We start from the raw sequence: 21790 nt of genomic DNA on the forward strand, positions 1-21790 counted from the left end.
GGCAGGCGGTACCGCGGGGGGGGGGGGTCCCGGTACCGGGGGGGGAAGGGGGCAGAGGGGCGGAGCATCCCCCCCCCCCACACCGTGGGAAACCCGGAGCCGGGCCCCGCAGCGAAGGCTCCGGGCGTGGGGGGGGCGTGGGGGGGGCGGGGAACCGGCACGGTCCTGCGGATGCTCCGGTCGCGCCGGGGGGAGCGGGGAGAGCCCCGACCCGGCACCGGCATCGGCACCGGCACCCGGACCCGGACCCGGACCCGGACCCGGACCCGGACCCGGACCGACCCTCCTGTCCCCGCACCGGCACCAGTCCGTGGATCCCGGCCTCCAGCACCGGCCCCGGTTCTCCCCCCCCCGCCCCGGGACCGCTCGTCCTTCCCCAGGACCGACCCTCGCCCGGCTCCCCGGGACCCCCCCCCCGGGCCCAGGTACCGGCACCTCCGCGGCGGATGGGGCGTGGGGCAGCTCCGGGGACGAACAGGGGCTCCGACCCCACCAAACCCCCCCCCCACCCTGGGGCTCGGGGATGGGGACCCTCCCGGTGGGGGTGAGGCGGCCGGGGAGCTGTGTCCCTCCGCGGGGTGCGGGGGGCTGCGGGGGGGAGTGCGGGCTCTGAAGGTGAACCGCGGGCAGGCGGCTCCCGGCGGGCTCGGGGAGGGGGGAGCTGCCCCCGGCTCCCAAAGCCGGGCCCCGCCAGGCTCCCTCCCTGGTTTGGTCTCGGGACCCTCGGACGAGTCCTCCCCCGGGGGCTCTGCTCCCCTGCGGGCGGGAGCTGGGGATCGCCCCAAGGGGCTGGGGATCACCCTGCGGCCCGCAGCGAAGCGCTGGGATGGATCCCGGCTCCCGACGGATCCCTGGCTCCTAATGGATCCTGCAGCAAAGTGCTAAGATGGTTCCCTGCTCCCAGCGGATCCCTGCTCCCAATGGATCCCTGCTCCCAATGGATCCCTGCTCCTGCAGCGAAGCGCTGGGATGGATCCCAATTGATCCCTTCTCCCAGTGGATCTCTGCTCCCGCAACGAAGTGCTGGGATGGATCCCTGCTCCCAATGGATCCCTGCAGCCCGCAGCAAAGCGCTGGGATGGATCCCTGGCTCCTAATGGATCCCTGCTCCTGCAGCAAAGTGCTGGGATGGATCCCTGGCTCCTGATGGATTGCACAGCAAAGCGCTGGGATGGATCCCTGCAGCCTGCAGCAAAGCACTAGGATGGATCCCTGCTCCCGATGGATCCCTGCTCCTGCAGCGAAGCGCTGGGATGGATCCCGGCTCCCAATGGATCCCGGCTCCCGATGGATCCTGCAGTGAAGCGCTGGGATGGATCCCTGCTCCCAATGGATCCCTGCTCCTGCAGCAAAGCACTGGGATCCCTGTGAAGCGCTGGGATGGATCCCTGCTCCTGATGGATCCCTGCTCCCACAGCGAAGCGCTGGGATGGGTCCCTGCTCCCAATGGATCCTGCAGCAAAGCGCTGGGATGGATCTCTGTGGCCCGCAGCGAAGTGCTGGGATGGATCCCTGCTCCCAATGGATCCCTGCTCCTGCAGCGAAGCGCTGGGATGGATCCCTGGCTCCTGATGGATTGCACAGCAAAGCACTGCGATGGATCCCTGCAGCCTGCAGTGAAGCACTAGGATGGATCCCTGTTCCTGATGGATCCCTGCAGCCTGCAGCAAAGCACTAGGATGGATCCCTGTTCCCAATGGATCCCTGTTCCTGATGGATCCCTGCTCCCGATGGATCCCTGCTCCCGCAGCGAAGCGCTGGGATGGATCCCTGCAGCCTGCAGCAAAGCACTAGGATGGATCCCTGCTCCCGATGGATCCCTGCTCCCGATGGATTCCTGCTCCTGCAGCAAAGCCCTAGGATGGATCCCTGCTCCCAATGGATCCCTGCTCCCGCAGCGAAGCGCTGGGATGGATCCCTGCTCCCTAACGCCAACAGACGCGTCCAGCAGCCAGGAGCTCACCCCGGCGTGGGAACCCCGGCGTGGGGCCAGCGCTGGCGATGCTCCTGCCCTGCCCGCTGGCTGCTGCCCGTCTGAATTAGGTCAGGCTGCCGTCCGGGGCAGGCTGAGCTCCCCGCTGCAGCCCCGGGGACTGACGATCGGTGGCAGGAGCCCGGGCAGGGGGAAGAGGCTCTCGCCGCAGCACGACGGGGCCGGGGGAGCCGAGGACACGCCGTGTCACCGCGCAGAGAGCGGGCGACGCGCTGGTTTGAGAGCCCCTTCCTTCTGATCCACCGAGATCAGAGCAGCGGGCTGTCGGGAGAGGCTCCGGATAGACTCAGCGGCCGTGTACAGCTTCGGGGCGAGGATTTTCAGCCAGCGGAAGGAGTCACAGCGGCTGCCGGGACCCTGTGCCTCAGCAGCATCGTCCCCCGCGACGCCTGCTGCGAACCAGAAAACCTTTTCAGAAGGTGAAGCCGTGCTGGCGGAAGAGATGGGTGACGGGGCCGGGTCCTGCTGGGGCTCCTCACCAGGGCTGAGCTCTCCGGTGGGCTGCAAGGACCCTGCCACGAGGGATGTGAAGCTCTCGGGACAGCCCAGGCTCCTTTCGCTCCGTGATGGTCACGTCGAGTTAGCAGCCGCTGTGCGGGGAGGGACGGGGAGGGACGGGGACGGCTGAGACGCGGTGGCAAACCGAAGCCCGCAGCGGTGGAAAGGCTGAGCTCAACCCTGGGGCAGCACAGGGTGGCAGGGGGGCGTGGGAGGGGGTCACTGGGGGACCAGACCGGGGCTGAGGCTGGCTGGCTCTGAAATCCGCTCCAGTATCCACCAGTAAACCCCCTGAGAAGGAGCGATGTGGTGTGGGAGCGGGAGCTGGAGCTGGGCTCCTGCACTGCCCTACCCAGAGCCCAAAGTCCTGAGGCTGCGGTGAGACTTTCTGCGGGGCCCTGCACCCCTTAATCACAGGAAAATGCAGAGAGCTCTCCCGTTACAGCGCGAATAACCCCAGCAGTTTGGTTTCTGTGGCGGAATATTGCGGAGATAATTAGACGAGGGATTTCCAGCTCGCTTGGCTGGGCGATGGCAGCGTCCTCCATGCCCGGCAGAGCTGTGCCACCGTCCCTGCCAGCAGTGCCAGCCCTCTGCCCCCGGCTGCCGGCACCTCTCCGGAGCTGGAGAGGGCTGCTGGAAATGAGTTTTTCAATTAACTCACCCTGATTTTACAACAGCACAGACCAGGTGGGCTCGGAGCACCGGTGGGGCAGACCCCGGCACGGGCAAACATCCTCTTGCTGGGTGGTTTGTAGGTATCGCACCCTGGGGTGAGCTAACGCCGGGGTGCACGGCACCATGCCATGCCGTGGAGGCTCCTGCTGCTGCAAAAGGGAGCGTTTTGGAGGGTCTGGAGAAGAAGTCCTCTGAGGAGCAGCTGAGGGAGCTGGGGCTGTTCAGTCTGGAGAAGAGGAGGCTGAGGGGAGACCTCCTCGCTCTCTACAGCTCCCTGACAGGAGGGGGTAGTGAGGGGCGGTTGGTCTCTTCTCCCCAGTAACCAACGATGGGACAAGAGGCCATGGCCTCAAGTTGCATCAGGGGAGGTTTAGACTGGATATTAGGAAAAATTTATTTCCTGAAGGAGCGGTCAGGCGTTAGACCAGGCTGCCCAGGGCAGTGGTGGAGTCCCCATCCCTGGAAGGGTTCAAAAACCACATAGATGTGGCACTTGGGGACGTGGTTTAGCAGGCATGGGGTGTTGGGGTGACGGTTGGACGTGATGATCTCAGAGGTCTTTTCCAACCTTAACGATTCCATGATTCTATTCCATGATTCTATGAGATGCTTGAAGATAACAGCCCGGTCCAGGCCACAGCTGGTGTCTGTGTCAGGTTCAAGCCCTAAATTTGAACCAGAGCTGAGAGCAAGGAGCGAAAATTCAGAGCCTGGGTCCAGCGGAGAGGCTCGCTGAGATTTATGGCCTGGGTGTTCCAGGAGCAGCGAGGGGGTCAGCGGTCGGTAGGGTGCTGTGTCCCTGCCCAGCTGGGGCACTGGCAGCTCTGGAGGCTCTGCAGGGATGCGACCTTCCCAAGCACCGCGTCTGAAGCCACTGCTGTCCCATCCTTCCGTCACCCAGCCGTGCCCACCCAGCTACCCCCAGCGCTCGACGAAAACACTTGCAAGGACCTTCAGAAGCAATTTACCCCATAAAGAGCAAAGAGAATCCCCCCACCCTGCGCATCCTGGTGGTCACGGGCTGGGACGAGCTCTGGGCTGGGGAGTGGGACAGCGCTGGCACCGAGGAGCCAGCTCCGGGGCCACCTCTGCGCTCGAAACTTCCTCTCTGAAGCCTGAGCCAGGAGCAAAGCCTTCACCGGGGCTGCTCCGTGTGGCCTCCCCATCTCGGGGTGCGGGTGGTCCGGCCGTGGCACCCGGCGGGGTCCATCCCCGCTGCTCCCCACCCTCCCGGCCACCTCGCTCCCCGGAGGCGGCTGCGTTTCAGCAGCGTGCCCGTAGCCCCCGCTGTACTCGGCGTCGCTGCCAGATGAGAACTCCCATACAGACCCGAGCTATTATTATCTCCGTCTTCCACTGTGCTAATGGTCTCTCAGGAAACAGGCGTCTCTTTTTTTGTTTTTTTTAGCTTTTAAAACCCACGAATACCAGCGCTGAGCCCTCGCCGAGCACAGGGGAGCCAGCGTGCCCCCAACCCGGTGGGGACCGGGAGCTGCGGCCGGGCAGGATCGGCCAAGGACCAGCCCCGGGGCTTTCCGGTAGGCACGGCCGAGGGCTGGGGAGGGCAACGGGCAGCACTGGGGATACTGGGGATGGCTGTGGCATGGGGCCACTGGGAAACCTGCGTGATGAGGGGTGAGTCGGGGTCCCGGCTGCCCCCCGCCTGCCATGCTTGGGTGAGAGGTGTACGGGGCGTCGGGGAAGGAGCCCCTTCTCAGGCCCAGCTCTGCCACTCATTTTCCTCTGCTCGCTCCCTGTTTTGTCGTTTTGGTGCTCTGCCTGGTGCCCCGGACCACGCCGTCTGCCGGCGGTGCCAGCAGTGCCAGCAGCCCGGCCCGCGGGGTGGATGGGGCCAGCCCCACAGCCAGGGCTTCTGCGGGGAGCTGGGTGCCACCAGGGAAGTCACCCGTGGATTATTTGGGGCTAACAAGTGGCTCCTGTAAACCAGAAGCAAAGCAAAAGCCACGGAACGAGAGATTTACATAAACAGCGGCGGCACAGCCTGTAATGAACTCGTGGCGGCGAAGAGCTCTGAGGACGCGGGCGACGCGGCAGCCGGGCGTGTGGCAGCCCGAGGGGCAGCAGTGGCAGCCCCGCTCCCCGGGCAGGACCCCCGCTCCGGCGAGGGGAAGGTGCTGGAGATCGAGCTCCCCACGAACCCGCTGGGTGCTGGGCTCAGCCCCGCCATGGCCTGGCAGAGCCCATCCTGCAGCCTCCGTCCTCCCTCCCGAAATCACGGCCAGCCCCGCTGCTTCCGCGGGAGCGCAGGGATGGCGGTGGCTCTTGGGGACGGGATGACGCTTTGCCGTGGCCAGGAACGCCCTCGGGGCTACGGAAACTTTGTGTGTGAGGAAAACTTTTGTGGCCTTCTGGTGAAAACAGAGATTACCGACCCCCTGCTTCCAGAGCATCCTCCCGCTGAGCTGGGGCCGCAGCTCGGGCTTGCTTCATTTCAGGCTCGGGCAATGCGTTAAGCAAGGGCCAAAACAGTGTTGCTTGAGCAAGAAACACTTAGAGGAGTCAGAGAGTCCTGCCCGCTGGCGTTGCACCCCTCCTCACAGCCCCCACATTTGCACTGGGACCAGCGTAGGGTCCCCATGCGGGAAAATTCCCCTTGTTCCGCTGCAGACCTGGCTGACGGCTGCGGGTTCTCAGCGGCCCCGTTGCTGATCGCCTGGCTGAGGTTTATCCTCGTTCTACACGCGGTTCCCCGCACACCGTCACTGAGGTCACCTTACCACGGTGCCTTCTCCGTCCCACCCCTGCCAGGAAGCCCAGGGAGAGCCACAAGCCTCCCACAGAATCCCAGGATCCCAGCATGTTGGGGGTTGGCAGGGCCCTCTGTGGGGTCACCCAGCCCAACCCCCTGCCCAAGCAGGGTCACCCAGAGCAGGCTGCACAGGACCTTGTCCAGGCGGGTCTGGAATATCTCCAGAGAAGGAGACTCCACAGCCTCCCTGGGCAGCCTGGGCCAGGGCTCCGTCACCCTCAGAGGGAAGAAGTTCTTCCTCGGGTTCAGCTGCAGCTTCCTCTGCTTCAGTTTGTGCCCGTTGCCCCTTGTCCTGTCGCTGGGCACCACTGAACAGAGTCTGGCCCTGTCCTCCTGACCCCCACCCTGCAGATATTTAGAGGCATTTCGAAGGTCCCCTCTCAGCCTTCTCTTCTCCAGGCTGAGCAAGCCCAGCTCCCTCAGCCTCTCCTCGTAGGAGAGATGCTCCAGTCCCCTCCTCATCCTCGTAGCCCTGCGCTGGACTCTCTCCCGTCCACTGGCAGCCCCGTGGCCGCAAGGGCATCCCGAAATGGGCTGGACGGTGCCCAGCCCGTGGTGACAGGGTCCCCGGGGACACCCCGCTCCTGCTCGGTGGCTCGTGGTGGTGCCAGTGGGGAAGGCAGGACCGGGGCAGGCACACGCTGTTCCTTGAGGTGACACGGAGCTGAGCTGCTTCCCCCCGTTCCCTCGGCAGCACCAGCGCCATCGGCGATGCGAGCGATGGCAGACCAGGCAGCGGCGGCGGCAGACGCCTCTCCGACCCTGGCACCGTCCCCAGGCTCCCCTCGGCGCGGGGACACCGACGCGCTAACGCCCCATCCCACCGGCACCAGGGAGGACGGCGGCAGCCGCGACGGCTGCGGGCTCATTTTCACCGTAGACGGGGACGCGAAGCCTCCCCCCTCGCCCCAGCCCGGGGGGATGCTCCTGGCCGACCTCCCGCGGGCCCCCCAACCCCGGCTGAGCCCGGCCAAGTCCCGCACGGCCCCGTCCTCGCCCAGCGTCTCCCCGTCGGAGACCCGAGCCGCCCTGCTCCGGCTGCGCGAGGCCAGGCTGGAGGACACCAAGAAGCGGCTGTCGGAGGCCGTGCAGGAGCCCCTCAGCCGGCTCAGCCGGCTCATGGCCGAGGAGAGCGGCCCCGGGCCCCGGGCGAAGGCGGGTGCCGGGGGGCTGGAGGTGGGGGGCAGCCGCGGGGTTGGGGGACGCCGGGCGCGGGACTGGAGCCCTTGGGAGCCCACCCTGAACTGCCGCTACGAGATCTGCTCCTACGGGGACCTGATCCAGGTGGTGGAGGTGGCGGAGCGGGATGCCGAAGCCCGGCTGCCACCCCCCGAGGAGCCGCCGGCGGCGCGGCCGGGGGGCACAGCACCGGGCAGAGCCCTCGCCTCCATCGCCCTCCTCGCCTACGGCTACTTCGTCCTGCCGCTGCCGCCCTATGCCGCCGGGCTCTGCCTGGGGCTCGTCTGCGGGCTGGTGCTGGGCTTCCTCGCCATCCTCCTCCTCATCCCAAAGGCTCCACCGGCAGCACCGGGGCCGCGGGGCCGTCTGTGCCCTGAGCTGGTCCCAGGGGAGCGGCAGGAGACCCACCGTCTCCAGGTAGGAGAGGGGTGGTCCGGGACGGGGTGCTGGGTGGGGGCTGGAGGGGTGCCCGGGGCTCGGGGTGCAGCGCTGAGGGGCGGCCGAGCCCGCACCGGGTGCTGGCTGCTGCCCCGTACGGCACGGCGGGAAGCAGCCAGCTCCGTCTCCGCGCACCCAGGGCTGGATGAACCAGCTGCACGTCTACGACCCCGAGCTTTTCCACCCCTCGCTCACGCACTCGGTGCTCGCCACGCTGGACGGGGCCGCCCTCAAGCTCTCCTACCCCAAGAGCAACATCCCGCGCCGAGCCACCTTCGAGGAGGAAATCCCCGACGCCGCCTTCGTCAGCCACCGCTGCTACGACCTGACCGACGCCAAGGTGAGTCCGGCCGCGCCAAGGACCCTCCCCGGGAGTGGAGGGCTCCCCCCTTCTGGGGACCCCCAGTGCCCTGGCCTCACCGCCGCTCTCGGCGTCGCAGGTCTTCCTCTGTCCCCCCGGCCTGGCCCGAAAGCGGACGTGGAACAAGAAGTACCCCATCTGCGTCCTCCTCCCCGAGCTGGCGGATGCGGAGCGCGGGAGCGGCGAGGAGCACGATGCGGAGCTGCAGAGGGATGAAGGGACGAGGAAGGTGCCGGTGCCGGGCCAGGACGTCGCTGGGGACTGCAGGGAGAGGCGCCTGTACCTCTTCGGGCGGACAGGCAGGGAGAAGGAGGAGTGGTACCAGCACCTGGCGCGAGCCTCCCGCGGGACGCCCAGCAGCAGCCGCGGCGAAGCCAGGGCGGGTGAGAAGCAGCCGTCGCGGCATCTGCTCGGCACTGGGGTGGGAGCTGTGCGGGTGCCGGGAGGACGAGCCCTTGGTCGGCAGCGGTGGGTGCAGGGGGAGATGGAGGAGGCCAGAGGCAAGAGGCTTTGCAGCAGCAGGGAGAGCCTGGAGGAGCCCCCTCGCCAGGACAGGGTGGGTGGGATGTCACCTCTCCCACCACCCTGACCCACTCGTGTCCCCGTGTCCCCAAGGCACGGGAGCGGCTCCGCGGAGCAGCGGCAGCAGCAGCGGAGGGAGCACCGAGGACATCCCCTGCGCTGTCCCACCCAAGGAGCTGGCGGGAAGCGTCCGACAGAAGATTTTCCTGGATTACAGCACCTACATGGCCCGGCTGGTGCCAGCGCAGGGGGCGGGCAGCCCGGACCGGAGCCCCTCTCGCGGAGCACCAGGCAGCCCCACGCCCGCAAAGGTGAGCGGGACAAATCCAGCCCTGGGAGCAGGACACGAGCGCTGAGCGAGGCTGATGGACCCTGCGTGCTGCCTCTTCCAGTCCCGTGGGTCCTCTCCTCCCTCCCAGCACCACGGTTTGAGCTCGTGGCCTCTGTCCCTCCGCAGCTCGGCGAGGACGGGGCCGGGCGCAGCGAGGCGTGCGTGGCCTGGATGAACGCGCTGGTGGGGCGCGTCTTCTGGGACTTCCTCCGGGAGCCGTACTGGGCCGAGCAGGTGTCCAGCAAGATCCAGAAGAAGCTGAGCAAGATCAAGGTGAGAGGCAGGAACATCACATCACCCATGAGAACCCCGTCCTGTCCCCACGGCGGGTGCCAGGCTGTAGTGACCGTCCCCACGTGGTTTCCCTCCATCAGCTCCCGTATTTCATGAACGAGCTGGCGCTGACGGAGCTGGACATGGGCTCATCCATCCCCTCGGTCCTCAGCGCCTCCAACCCCACCATCAACGACCGAGGTAAGAGCCCCGCAGAGCGGCAGCGACCCCAGCACTGGCTCTGTGGCAGCTGTTAGCGAGGTGCCAGCCCGGTCCCCGAAGCGGGGAGCTTTCGGCAGGCACACGAGCGGTGCTGATGGGGTCTCGTCCCGTCCCTCTCCCCGGCAGGGCTCTGGGTGGACATGGAGGTCACCTACAGCGGCTCGTTGCAGATGACGCTCGAGACGAAGATGAACCTCTGCAAGCTGGGGAAGGAGAGCGCTGCAGAGGAGAGCAGCCCAGCAGAGCCAGGCGGAGAGGGGTAAGGAGACTGCACAGCTGGGTTTCATCCTCCTCCTCCTCCCCGAGCGAGGCAAGAGGGTGCTGGCCCCAGGGCACCCCACTGATGCTCCCCGGGGCTCGCAGGGCCAGGCCACGGCTGATCCTGCTGGCAGACAGCGACGCAGAGTCGTCCAGCGCCGGCTCCTCTGACGAGGAAGACGTCACCGCCGCAGAGCCCACGGGAGCCACGGGGGAGCGGGTCCCACCGCCCGGCGCCGAGGGGTAAGGGGCCGCTTGGGGACCACGCTGCAGGGCAGACGGGGAGATGCCAGGGAAGCACAAGCACAGGGGCTCGGGGAGCGTTTCCCCGGGAAGGCACGCGCAGGCACCCCGGCACGTCGTGGCAGCCCCTCGCAGGGGATTCCCTGCGGGGTGCTGTGACAGACGGCCGGGGGACGCCGAAACGCAGCGCGGCTCCGGGTCCCACCGCGCTGCTGAGCCGCGGCTCCCCTCGCTTTAGCCACGTCAGCGGCAACAGCACGAGCCGGAGGATCCTGCGCTTTGTGGATAAGATCGCCAAGTCCAAGTATTTCCAGAAGGCCACGGAAAACGAGTTCATCAAAAAGAAGATCGAGGAGGTTTCCAACACGCCGCTGCTGCTGACGGTGGAGGTGCAGGAGCTGGCAGGCACCCTGGCCGTGAACATCCCGCCGCCGCCGACGGACCGTGTCTGGTACCAGCTCTCCTCCCTCCTGCACGGGGACCCACGCACGTCCTCCCTCCAGCTCCGTGGCTTGGCCGAGGAGCCCGCTCTGGGGCTTCAGGTTTATCTGGGGTGCCAGCAAGCCAGGGCTGTTCTCCCAGTGGGACTCGCAGACCTCAGACTCACTTCTCCTGGTCTCCACCCAGGGCAGGACAGGATCTGGGGACCCAGAGCTCCAGGTCCCTAAAACCCAGCGGTGGGGCCGCGCGGGCTGTGCCACGTATGTGGGGCGTGATGCTTTCTGCCTTTTCCATTCCTCCTCGCAGGTACAGCTTCCGAGTGCCACCGCAGCTGGAGCTGAAGGTGCGCCCGAAGCTGGGCGAGCGGGAGGTGACGTTCCTCCACGTCACCGAGTGGATCGAGAGGAAGCTGCAGCACGAATTTCAGGTGCCTGCTCTGTTAAAGGGTTCAGCAAACCCTGCTGAAGCGTGGGCATTGCTGCGGTCGGGGAAAATCAGACCTCAGTTTGGGCCAGGGCTGATATTCAGCGTGACCTGGACAGGCTGGAGAGTTGGGCAGAGAGGAACCTGATGAGGTTCAACAAGGGCAAGGGCAGGATCCTGCACCTGGGGAGGAACAACCCCAGGCACAAGTACAGGCTGGGGCTGACCTGCTGGAGAGCAGCTCTGCGGAGAGGGACTGGGAGTGCTGGGGGACGACAGGGTGACCATGAGCCAGCAGCGTGCCCTGGGTGCCAAGAAGGCCAATGGGATCCTGGGGTGCATCAAGAGGAGTGTGGCCAGCAGGACGAGGGAGGGTCTCCTCCCCCTCTACTCTGCCCTGGGGAGGCCCCATCTGGAATACTCTGTCCAGTTCTGGGCTCCCCAGTTCAAGAAAGATGAGGAGCTACTGGAGACAGTCCAGCGCAGGGCTACGAGGATGAGGAGGGGACTGGAGCATCTCTCCTACAAGGAGAGGCTGAGGGAGCTGGGCTTGTTCAGCCTGGAGAAGAGAAGGCTGAGAGGGGACCTTAGAAATGCTTCTAAATATCTGCAGGGTGGGGGTCAGGAGGACGGGGCCAGACTCTGTTCAGTGGTGCCCAGCGACAGGACAAGGGGCAATGGGCACAAACTGGAGCAGAGGAAGCTCCAGCTGAACCCGAGGAAGAAATTCTTCCCTCTGAGGGTGACGGAGCCCTGGCCCAGGCTGCCCAGGGAGGCTGTGGAGTCTCCTTCTCTGGAGATATTCCAGCCCCGCCTGGCCGCGGTGCTGTGCAGCCTGCTCTGGGTGACCCTGCTTGGGCAGGGGGTTGGGTTGGGTGACCCACAGAGGCCCCTGCCAACCCTGACCATTCTGTGATTCTGTGACAAAAAGCCGACGTCCCATCTGGTCTGTCCAGCTTTGGGCAGTCAAGAAACAGCCGAAGCAACCAGCTCCAAGGGCTGGTGCTCTGAGCACCAGAGTGCTTGAGGAAGAGCGGCTTCCTCCCAGCACGTGCAGCCCTGCCCAAGGCAGGGGGGATCAGGAGCGTTAGCGAGTTGCAGGCAGAGCCCCCCCAGAAGGGCTGAATTCACCCATCCGCTCTGGTTTTGGGATGTTTGGGAGATTTACCATCACGAGGTACCCGCTGGTTTTTCAGCCTCTCGCCTTTGAGACCTCTGGTCACAAAGGAGGAATGTCCCCACAGATATTTAGGCACCCAGATCCCCCCAAACTGGCTTCAAAGCGCTGGTCCCTGCCCTCTGCCACGACCGCCCTTGAAGCCATACACACAGGTAAGCAGGGCCAAGAAATACCGCTCCTGCTTGTCCCCTCCCCGAGTTACCCAGAGCTGGCAGTCCTCTAGGGCCAGGCACGGTCGGCTGCTGACGAGGGGACGCGCGCCCAGGACCTTCTGTTCGCAGCCCTGGTCTCTGATCTGAGCTCTTGGGGCTCCTGCCAAGGCCGCTTCCCGGCAGATGTGTCACCAGCCAGGCAGTGGCATTCAAACCCACGTACTTATTCTAGATTCCTCTTTTCAGAAAATTTTGGTGATGCCAAACATGGACGATCTGATCATTCCCGTCATGCGCTCTGGCCTGGATCCGCAGCCACCCAGGGACCTGCCAGCCAAGGGAGAGAAGCGGCTCTGAAGCGCAGCCCCTCGCGCAGGGCAGAGACACTGCCCAGAGCTCAGGGACCTCGCTGGGACATGGAGCCAGCCAGGGCCTGGCCACTGGCTGCATCCAGGGCTCTGCTGTGGGGTCTGACCTTCTTGGTCCATCTCATCCTCAGCACTTTTGCAGATGAGCCTCCTCCTCAAATACCACAAGCACATGTTCAGAGCAGAACCAGACCCCAGGGCAAGGGGTTTGCTGAAGACCCAGGAACTTCATGCCCCTCCTACCCGGCACCCAGCAGTCCTGGTCACGGGGGCAGCTCGGGATCAGTGGAGGGCTGGGCTTTCCACTGTCTGGTTCCCCAAGAGGGTGCAGGATGCCCAGACCGGTTCTGCACTGAAGGAGTTGTGATCACCGCTGATAAAAGACATCACAGCTCCAAGACACATCACGCCCTCCCCGCAGGCAGCTGGACTGCAAGGAAAACATGGGTGGGAAACAAGTCCAAAATCTGAATAAATCCATCACTGCTCAGTCTTACCTAGCAGCCACCTTATTGTACACAAGTTCCCACATCTGCTGAGGATGCTGGCCAGGACCGTGGGGCTTTGTGCAGAGAGAAGTCCACGGGTCATACTGTCAGCTCAGCAAAAGGAGTGCCTGGGTGCGCGTGGTGAGAGGCGGTGAGGGGAGAGATGCTCACTGAGACTGGGCAGAAGCCAGTAACGGGGAGGCCCTGTATTCCCAGCCAAAACTGGGGCAGGAGTGCCGCTACCGGCTCTGCTCTCCCCTGGAACCGAGGAAGGGGTGTCTTCACCGTGGTTTGGGTGACTGCAGGCAGTGGGAAAAAAATTCACTGAGCAAGGGAAAGGGAAGATCCAGAGTCCCTGTCCATACGGGCCAGCCCCCAGTGCTGCTTGTCCCCTCCTCACCTGCCAAGGAGCCTCAAGGACGCACTGCTGCCCACAGGCAAGACACCCCTCCAGAAGGAAGACGGGCAGCAGGCATGGCTCGAAGCCCTTTTATTGAAGGTGCCTGGTAGCCATCATCTTCAACCTTGAAGGTGGCCTTAGCCAGCCTTGCAAATCTCAGTCATTACATCTCTTCCTGCGCTGCTGGCTTCCCTTTCACCAAGTGTTTCTTCTGAGGGCCCTGGAAGAGAGCAGAGAGGAGAGTTCTCGGTGTTAGCGGCACACAAACCTGGCCTGCCAGGCTGCCTGTGAGCTGCGTGGAGCAGAAATGCAGCTCTGGCCCCTCTCTGCTACGCAAGGGTGCTGCTGGTCAGCTGGGAGCTCTGTGCCACCATTCACCAGCCACCCCCCGGCCTCCCCAGCCCGGCAGGAATCGGGAGCGGAACATCATCGCCCTTGCACAAAGGGGTTGTTTCTCCAGACAGCATAAAAGCAGCCAAAGAGCGGCGATGAGTGGCCTGCTCCGAGCCAGGCGGGCCAGCCTGCAGTCAGGGGATGTGGAGGGGAGCAGGAATTGTGCTGAGGAATTGTGCCACCAGCAGCCCGCCGCGGTGGAGCAGCCGAGCTGCTGCCGAGCCCTGGAGGAGGCAAGGCAGCCAAAGGCCCAGATTCTCATCAGCCAACTCGAGAGAGCCTGAGGGGTTTCCACCAGCTAAGCAATGGGGTTGTCCCAGAGCAAGGAAGTCCTACGGGAGCAAATGGCAAAAATTACTTCTGTGCCTCTGCTTCCAGCCAAATGTAAAGTTTTACCACAGCATACACGGGAGAAACTCTCACCCCACAGTAGAAAATGGCAAAGAAAACATCTGCAACCAGGTAAAACCACCTCCTGTCGCTAAGATCCACGTCACAGCTACTCAGGACTTGCAGCGACAGCAAAAGCAGAACACAGAACAAGCTCCTAACACGGAGATAAAGGAAAACAGCTTAACCTCTAAAGAGCTCTGCAAAGGCACTGCGTAGGAGCCCCCCCGCCCCGGGCTAAGGAGGCTTAGCCAGCTTCAGATGGGATTTCTAGCTGACAGGCCGGATCCACGTCTGCGTGGTATCCAGGCAGTTTTCTTTCATTTCTGCTAGCTGAAGGCCTGGCTTACTTCACACTTCCTCAATTCAGACTTACGCACCAGCCTGGTGTAGGTTGCAAAACTTTCAAGAAACTCTGCTTGTTTTGGATTTACTTACATTTTCTTTTTGCCCTGGATTTAAGAAAAATATACTGCTCGGCCTTTTTGAAAGCTTACTGACAAAAGAATCGCAAATTTGTGTCTGCATTTGACCCAACCTTTTCCTCTTAAGAACATTAAAGCCACAAATCATTCCAAACAAATCAAAGAAGTGCACAATAGCGGGTGAAAGGGACCATATGCCCACGGCAGTGCCTGCCAAGTTAACTGCTTGTTTAAAACGTCCCGCGGTGAATGGAAGCTGCTTGGCCATATGGTGTATTATTTGCTAGCTGGATTGTCTTGGATCCCTCACACAACCATCATGTCCTTCCTCAGCACAGTATCTGCTGTCTGAATTGAATTCGGGCCTGTCTTTTATACAAGACGGTCCCGATCACTCATTTGGCTGTTGTTACATCGAGAAGCAGATGCCTGGTTGGAGTCCATCGGTTACTTTAGCCCCAGCTGCAAGCACGGCCCGGGAGCTGGAGCCGGCGCAGAGCGTAACTCACCATGAAAGCCCGCTTCTCTTGAGCTGTCTGGAAGCAGCCGTGGCCAAACTTGGAAGTAGTATCAATAAATTTGAGTTCAATGGCCTCCTGAGCCCGGCGGCTGGTATGCACCAGAAGGGACTGGAAAAGAGGAGTCACAGTGCATCAGGCTTATCCGTACAGAAAATCCAGACATCTGCTCTGATGGGAGCAGGGCTGAACTATCCTAGGTGCATCCATTAGACAGTATCTCCACAAAAATCTGCTGTGTCAGAAAAACACCCTGGTGTTCAGGTGGCAGGCGATGCCTCGGACTGCAGAGCCGCTCTGAAATGAGCCTGCTCTTCACTTTTCGTCTCCTCACAGTCTGCCTGCGGCCAAAGCTCCCCATCGCAGCCGCACAGGCTTGGGGCTTGTCTCCAGAGAGAGGACATCCGCCTGCGCCCCGCCACAGACAATCTAACTGCAAGTGGTCTCGCTGAGCACCCTGCTCGTGTGCCACATGCCCTCTGCAGCTCAGCGTCAGGGACCTGACCAGTCTCCCTGCCCAGCGTTTGGAGGCAATGGCATTCTCCACGTGGCGAATCTGTTTGCGGAGAGCTACAGCCCGTCCCTCGCCAGCGCCGGCTGCGCTCTCACCTTACGGAGGGTGAGCACACGCTTCTTCGTGCCCATGACGCAGCCTTTCAGCATCAGAAAGTCGTTGTTGACCTCCCCATAGTGAGGAAAGCCGCCCTGTGGGGAGAGGCAGAGAGAGGGCTGGGAGGCAGGAGAGCTGGATGGGAGCAGACATGTCCTCAGGTGGCATCTTGGAGGGAAGATGGAGGCAGTGACTGACAGTCCTGCCAGCGAAACCACTCTGCACCCTTTAGGTTGCCTGCTCAGGACCACCAGAGCACGTCAGCCATGCTGACTGCACGATCCCAGCTAAGGCACTGGGGAACCAGCAACCCTGCTTCCTTCCCCGGAGAATGTGGTGAACAGAGGGCAGAGCTGGCTTGTCTCCTGAGTTAATGGTTTTTAATAAGCAAAAGTGAATTTTTAAACAAGTAACAAACATTTCTCTGTTAAATATTAGATTTTTAATGTCATTTATACTTTTCTTTCTTTTTAAGCAAAGTTGTCAGTTCCTGCCCAAGTTATTAGCTAGAAAGTTTTAAATTTGGGTCTACCAATGGACCTAAAAAAGCACCTCACAGAGATGGTTTTCCACATCCAAAATACGAGGAAAGGAATTACTGCATTTCTTGCAGTGAATTTCCTTCCAATCCTTTCCCATGCAGCTGTCCCCAGCCAAGAAATCACTTCCCTGGCTCGGATTCCTGCAGCCAGGGCCAGTCACAGCCCTGTTACCCCCTCAGCCCTTACCAGAGGCGTAATGGTCTTCTCCGTGATGTCGTAGTGCGTCGAGGCGTTGTTCTTCACCACCTTGCCATCTTCCACATGGACCCCACGGCCAATGCGGTAAATCTGGGAACAGAAAGGAGACTGAGATGGCAACTTTCCCACACGTCACGGGGCCAGCGCAGTTTCTGCCCAGATGTGCCCCCTGTGATGTGTCCCTTCAGCAGGGAAAGGCACGGGAGAACAACAGCACTGCAGATCTCTGGGAAACATCTGAGAAGCCGGGAGGAACAGAGGTGGCCATGCGAAGAAGGATGGTGACAGCACGGGAGGAGGCTCTGAGGGAGCCCATCTGGGCCATACCTTCTTGTTGAGCTCCGTGCGGTGGTGGTAGCCCTTCTGGCCAGCCCGAGCGATGGAGTAGCCAACCCGGGCCGGGTGCCAGGCTCCGATGCAGGCAACTTTGCGCAAGCCCTTGTGTGTCTTCCTGGGGAGCTTCTTGGTGTGCCAACGGCTCGTCACCCCTGGAAGCACGACCAGACAGGGCAGTGAGAACACCGGGGAGATTCAGGGCTGGTGTCTGAGTGCTGGGGAGGGGGGACTCTCATCATTCCTCTGCAGCTCTCGGAAGACACCGTGTTGGAAGGAGACCAAGAGCTGTCACCACCGTGAGAGGCCAGAGCACGGAACTGTTCTCACTTCCCATGGATCTGATCAGGCTGTGATATGTTCCTGCACAGGAACGCCCACACCTCCACATGCACGGGGTTTGTGAGAAGTGCAACGGCTTTACGTACTCACAGTGCCTCTGAGCCTCCTGGGAGGACTCTGGGCACGGCAGACAACATGGCCCTCACTGAGATTAAGGAAACCAACCTCTGCTACAATGCAGCCGCATGTCGGGGCTGAGGTCCAGAGGCTCTTTGCCACTCCCTGTGCAATAAGTCGGTGGGTTCTCAGCATGGCTAACGCTCCCCTCCCCCAACACCACCTTATGGGCAGCGCCATATGAGAAGGACAGAAGCAAGTCCCTGGCAAGGGTCTCCCTGCCCCGTACCTTTCATCCCATGCCCCTTGGTCACGCCAATGACATCAATCATCTCGTTCTGGCTGAAGACGTTGTGCACGGAAACCTGCTTCTCCAGCCTCTCACGAACCCAGTCAACCTTGTCAGCCACTGTCCCACCGTTCAGCTGGATCTCCATCACGTGGGCCTTCTTCTGCCGCAGCGGGAGCAGCTTCATCTGCGTCAGACAGTGCCGTAGTGAAAAATGTTGCCCCTCACCTCCCAGGCATGAGGGCAGGGCCAAATCACCCACCACTTGTGAGGGGCACAGGGGGTGAGCAGGGCTGGCTCTTCCCCACCCCTTCCTACCACACCGTCAAGCCCTTTCATAACAGCCAGCGACCCGGGTCAGCATGCCTACAGGTCTCTTGGACCCAACTCCTCGCCCTTGAGCCCAGCCACCCCATCTCCCAGCGCTCCCATTCCAGGCAGGAGCTGATGCACACCTTCTCTAAAGGGAGCACAGGAACAGGCCAGCCTCGTCCTACCCCAAGAGTTAAGCACAGTAGTAACAGCCATGGCAAACACCCCAGGGGAGCCCATCACCAGAGCACTGCCTGAGGCTGAACACTTCGAGTCGAAAGCTCCTGCTCCGAGCCAGAGGCAGCGCCTCTCCTTTGGTCGTGCTCCAACCTCTGCTTCCAGACAGAGCAGCTATTTCTAGTTCCCACCAAGAGATGCCTCTGCTCTCTCCCAGCACAAAGCCCCTGATTAATCGCCACAGCGGGACTTTGACGTGAAGCCTTGAGCCAGCTTTGATCTTCACCAGGCTCCAATGCAGCCGTTAATTCCAGGGATCAGCATGAAAACGGGCCCTGTGTACCCAGCGATCAGCATCTGGCAAAACTGGGTCTGCCCCTGGGCTATTTTTGCCCAAGCATTTGACACCGGTTGCTAATTTGAGGCGATCATGGGGCCTAAGGTCCCTTGCTGACACGGGGCTCACCACCTGCTGAGGCTCTGGGCAAAGCCTGCTCTCCTCCACACGTGTGGGCTCCCCGGCTGCAGCCCCCTCCGGCAAGCCCCCAGCAGGGAGCCCTGCTGAGCCCGGCTCAGAGGGACAGGGTTGGTGTCAGGAGGCAGCTGGAAAGCTCAGCCAGCACCTCGCATTGCCTGCACACCCTGTCCCACACCCCCGGACCGGCATCTGCCTGCTCAGCCTGCTGTGACCCCACCAAGACACCCCTGTGATTCCAGCTCCCAGGCCCTCACCATGCTCCCGAGCTGCGGAAGACCCCGAGCCCCTCCGTGTTCACCCCCCAGGGTGAGGCTCTGACCTGCGTGTGCACAATGACACGAATGACCTTGCAGTACTTTTTCATCGCCGCAAAATCCTTCTCCAGCTGCCTTTTGCCATCCTCATCCTGCCATTTTTTGCAGTACTTGGTGAACGCCTTCTTCTTGCTCTTGTGCCTACGACAAAACACCCAGCAGAGCACAACAGTGAAGCGCTTCTGCTCTCCGCTGTGCCCCGAGACAGAGCAGCGTGGGCACAGATCCCAGTGCCAGGCACTTCCCTGGAGGCACAAGGTGCCTGTGGGCACCTGAACCTCGCCTGACTGTCAGGACACAAGGCTTTGAGGTGGGAAGAGGGAAGTGAATAACGAGCTGTGAAAAGGGCTGGTAATTCAAACCTGCTTGCGTGAGGAATCCAGTTGTCTCCCACTGACTGGCTGAGTGCCATCAAAATACAAGCGCAAAATCAGAGCTAAGTGGAGAACAGAGAAAACAGCCCCCGACAGCGATCGGAGGCACGTGGTGGGTGGATCTCAACGGCACTTTCTCAGGAGACACGATTCCTATGGTTATGAAATTCATGTTTCCACTCTCTGCTGGTGTGGCATTTGGGGTGTTGACGTTTACAAGGACCAGGGGTCACATTCTGCATCATTTTTTCCCCTGACAAATCTGGTTTTACTCCCTTCATTTGGTGCCTCAGCTCAAGTATTCCAGTTTAATGGAGAGTAGATGGGCCTGACCCACACAAAGGAAAACGAACCTGCAGCACACGCTGCCATATGATATTGTGGAGAGAGCTAACTCAGTTCAACTGCTAGAATAAATTTACATATGCGTATGCTGATTCCCAGCATCAAGCTGTTTGCAGTATCTCTGTGCATGACTAAACAAACAGCAGTTTCACTCCACCTCAGAGCCAGCTGCTGGCAGCTGAGCTCTTTGCGACGGCTGGGCCTCAGGTAGAGCCTGCGGGGAAGAGCAGCGAGGGACTCCCCACACCCAGCACCCCAGGGACCCTCCCCAGCCACGGAGACACCTACCAGTTCTTGTAGAAGCGCCGTCGGCACTCATCGCTGATGTGCTCAGCAAAAACAGTCTTGAAATTCCTCAAGCCCTTCGGTGTTTCTATGTACCCCACGACCCCCACCACCACCATCGGGGGGGTCTCAATGATGGTCACGGCCTCCACCTCCTCCCTCTTGGAGACCTCTGCAAGACAGCAAAGGGAAATGGTGCTCAGCATCGTTTAGGATCAGATCGTTCCCTGGAGCCACTCATGGCCTGTGCCACTACAGCGAGCAAGCAACGTGCTGGGGGCAAGGTCGCACTCTGCTCTCATGGCCAGCCTCAGCCCTTCCGTCTCCCACGGCCGCAAGCCCCACTGCAGGACCACACAGGATTTGGTCCCCAGACACCGAACAGGTCAAACCCTGCGGCCCCCCACGCTTCAACCCATCTTCCCCAGGCTGGGGGAAGCAGGACGCTGGAGGGTTCTTGCCCTGGAGTTTGGCTCCAGTCCTGAGGGCATCCCAGAGGGTAACGTTGTAAACTTCCTCAGCAAGGCGCTTCGAGCCCAGGATTTGTCAGGGTCCTTCTGCCAGCAGCACCCAACACACCACCAGTCACCACACCAGTGTGGGGACATCCCAGGAACGCCTGACTCAGCTCACGCTGGCCATGAGGCGGCCGTCGGCCATCCAAGATCTGGACGGCATTACAGGAGGTAGCCCGGAAGCTATGTGCTCCACCACCCATTCCCAGGAGCAGCCTTTCCCACCACCAAGCCTGTTCCCTCGCTTCCCTCCCGGACGTGGCTCCCTGCTTCCATCAGCCAAGCCTTACTGAGCCCAGGCCTGTGCACCTCCCGCACAGTGTGTGTCATGCCAGCCTTGTAGCCCAGGAAAGCCGTCAGGTGGACCGGTTTGCTGGGATCATCCTTGGGCCACGTCTTCACCTTCCCTCGGTGGCGACAGCTTCTCTTATGAGGGAGGAAGCCGAGGTGGCCATGTCTGGGAGCAGAGAACTTGCGGTGGGACTGCGGAGAGGAAGAACAAAAAAGATCAGCTTCGCTTTCAGGTCCTCAAGACACCGGGACCCAAAGCACAACAGGAAATCTCCCCTTCAACATCAGTGAATGCTGGGGGCATTCTGGGGTCTTCTTCAGTTCGAAAAAGCACTCATAAAAGGATAGGATTGTTCAAGTTTCCATCATGTGCATGGAAGAATTTAGTCAGTTTCTGGACAAATGATGCCGATTAAATAAAAAAAGCTTCAACATGATCTCCCTCCTTCTGCTTGAGGATTCTGAAGGAGAAATACATTCAACTTTAATAGGTCTGCCCTTCTGTGATGTTACCTATAATGACTTATTTTGTATTCTGCAGCACCAAAAGGGTCTGCTCAAAATTCATGCGCTTCGTGTCGTCAAGGCAAATGGCACCAAACAAGCACAGCTAACGATCAGAAAAAACAGGAAACGATGCCCAAAGGACTCAGTAACAAGAACACGCGCAGGTTAAATATGCACCTTGAAAACCAAATTAGCAGAGCTAAATATATAAACCCCAATCGCAAGGTCATGCTGAGCCAGGCAGAGCAAAGCGACGGCGCCTCGGAGACACGGGCGAGTTCTCATACAACTGGTTCCAAGGCAGGGGAGCCAGGGGTGAGCCCGAGCAGCGCAGGGTTAGATCCGCATCCCCTGCAGCTCCCTCCTCGCTCCGGGCAGCCCCGGCGCCCGGTTGCTCTTTGCACCGAGCCCATCTCCCGGCCCGAGCGGAGCTGCGTGGAGCCGGGCCCCGTTTCAGCCGCGGGGAGCCGGCCCTGCTCACCGTCCCTCCTCACGCAACCGAACGGCAGCGGTGCCGAGCTTTACAAACCATGGGACGTCTTCAGCCCAGGTCAGCCGCAGAACGGGGCCGCCGGCCGGTGCCTCCCCCCCTCTAATACTTAAGATGGCTGTCGGTCTGAAGACACAAATTTAGCTACCGGCTTCACCTGCTGCTCTATTAATTTCATACCCAGCCACGCTAGCAGGTTGGAAGTGTGATAAAGGTCAGTGGCCGGTGTCTCAGCTTACACCTCTCCCTCCTCAGGAACTCCAGCGCCAAGGGCAGCGATGAGGGCGGCCTCCTGACGAGGCACCGCACGGCCAGCGCTGCAAACGCCCGCGCTGGGCAGCCCGAGCTGGGCGCAGCCGGCTGCTCTGCGTGGGGACAGACTACGAA

At 61.7% G+C, this 21790-nt stretch overlaps 2 protein-coding genes across 4 annotated transcripts; one reads left to right on the forward strand and one right to left on the reverse strand.

The window, feature by feature from the left end:
- Positions 1 to 86: 86 nt before the first annotated feature.
- LOC104327462 (testis-expressed protein 2) lies at positions 87 to 12826 on the forward strand. Of its 2 annotated transcripts, none has more exons than XM_075436997.1 (13): positions 87 to 425; positions 4578 to 4707; positions 6634 to 7535; positions 7696 to 7896; positions 7997 to 8300; positions 8533 to 8750; positions 8897 to 9043; positions 9145 to 9244; positions 9392 to 9524; positions 9629 to 9766; positions 10005 to 10217; positions 10514 to 10634; positions 12209 to 12826. In XM_075436997.1, exons 3-13 carry the CDS (start codon positions 6651 to 6653, stop codon positions 12317 to 12319), a joined length of 2571 nt encoding a protein of 856 aa, XP_075293112.1. In that variant the 5' UTR covers positions 87 to 425; positions 4578 to 4707; positions 6634 to 6650; the 3' UTR covers positions 12320 to 12826. The 2 variants fall into 2 exon arrangements, with proteins under 2 accessions (XP_075293112.1, XP_075293111.1); XM_075436996.1 differs by lacking the exon at positions 87 to 425 and adding an exon at positions 2276 to 2412.
- Positions 12818 to 21552, reverse strand: RPL3L (ribosomal protein L3 like). Of its 2 annotated transcripts, XM_009932360.2 has the most exons (11): positions 21443 to 21552; positions 20406 to 20598; positions 19604 to 19772; positions 18602 to 18737; positions 17316 to 17502; positions 16622 to 16782; positions 16283 to 16384; positions 15554 to 15649; positions 14936 to 15055; positions 13219 to 13438; positions 12818 to 13117 (listed from the first exon to the last, which is right to left on the reverse strand). In XM_009932360.2, exons 1-10 carry the CDS (start codon positions 21443 to 21445, stop codon positions 13382 to 13384), a joined length of 1224 nt encoding a protein of 407 aa, XP_009930662.2. In that variant the 5' UTR covers positions 21446 to 21552; the 3' UTR covers positions 12818 to 13117; positions 13219 to 13381. The 2 variants fall into 2 exon arrangements, with proteins under 2 accessions (XP_009930662.2, XP_075293113.1); XM_075436998.1 differs by lacking the exon at positions 15554 to 15649.
- Positions 21553 to 21790: the final 238 nt, after the last annotated feature.

Source organism: Opisthocomus hoazin, chromosome 15, assembly GCF_030867145.1.
Source record: "Opisthocomus hoazin isolate bOpiHoa1 chromosome 15, bOpiHoa1.hap1, whole genome shotgun sequence".
Taxonomy (NCBI): domain Eukaryota; kingdom Metazoa; phylum Chordata; class Aves; order Opisthocomiformes; family Opisthocomidae; genus Opisthocomus; species Opisthocomus hoazin.

Excerpts from the sequence above, each read along its gene's own strand:
- RPL3L (XM_009932360.2), bottom strand. Across the intron at positions 16,385-16,621 it reads GCACGGAGCTCAACAAGAAG|ATTTACCGCATTGGCCGTGG; the intron begins GTATGGCCCAGA and ends TTCTGTTCCCAG. Across the intron at positions 13,439-14,935 it reads AAGAGAAGCGGGCTTTCATG|GGCCCTCAGAAGAAACACTT; the intron begins GTGAGTTACGCT and ends GCTCTCTTCCAG.
- LOC104327462 (XM_075436997.1), top strand. The coding sequence starts at position 6,651 with ATGCGAGCGATGGCAGACCAGGCAGCGGCGGCGGCAGACGCCTCTCCG. Across the intron at positions 7,536-7,695 it reads AGGAGACCCACCGTCTCCAG|GGCTGGATGAACCAGCTGCA; the intron begins GTAGGAGAGGGG and ends CCGCGCACCCAG. Across the intron at positions 9,044-9,144 it reads AGAAGCTGAGCAAGATCAAG|CTCCCGTATTTCATGAACGA; the intron begins GTGAGAGGCAGG and ends TCCCTCCATCAG.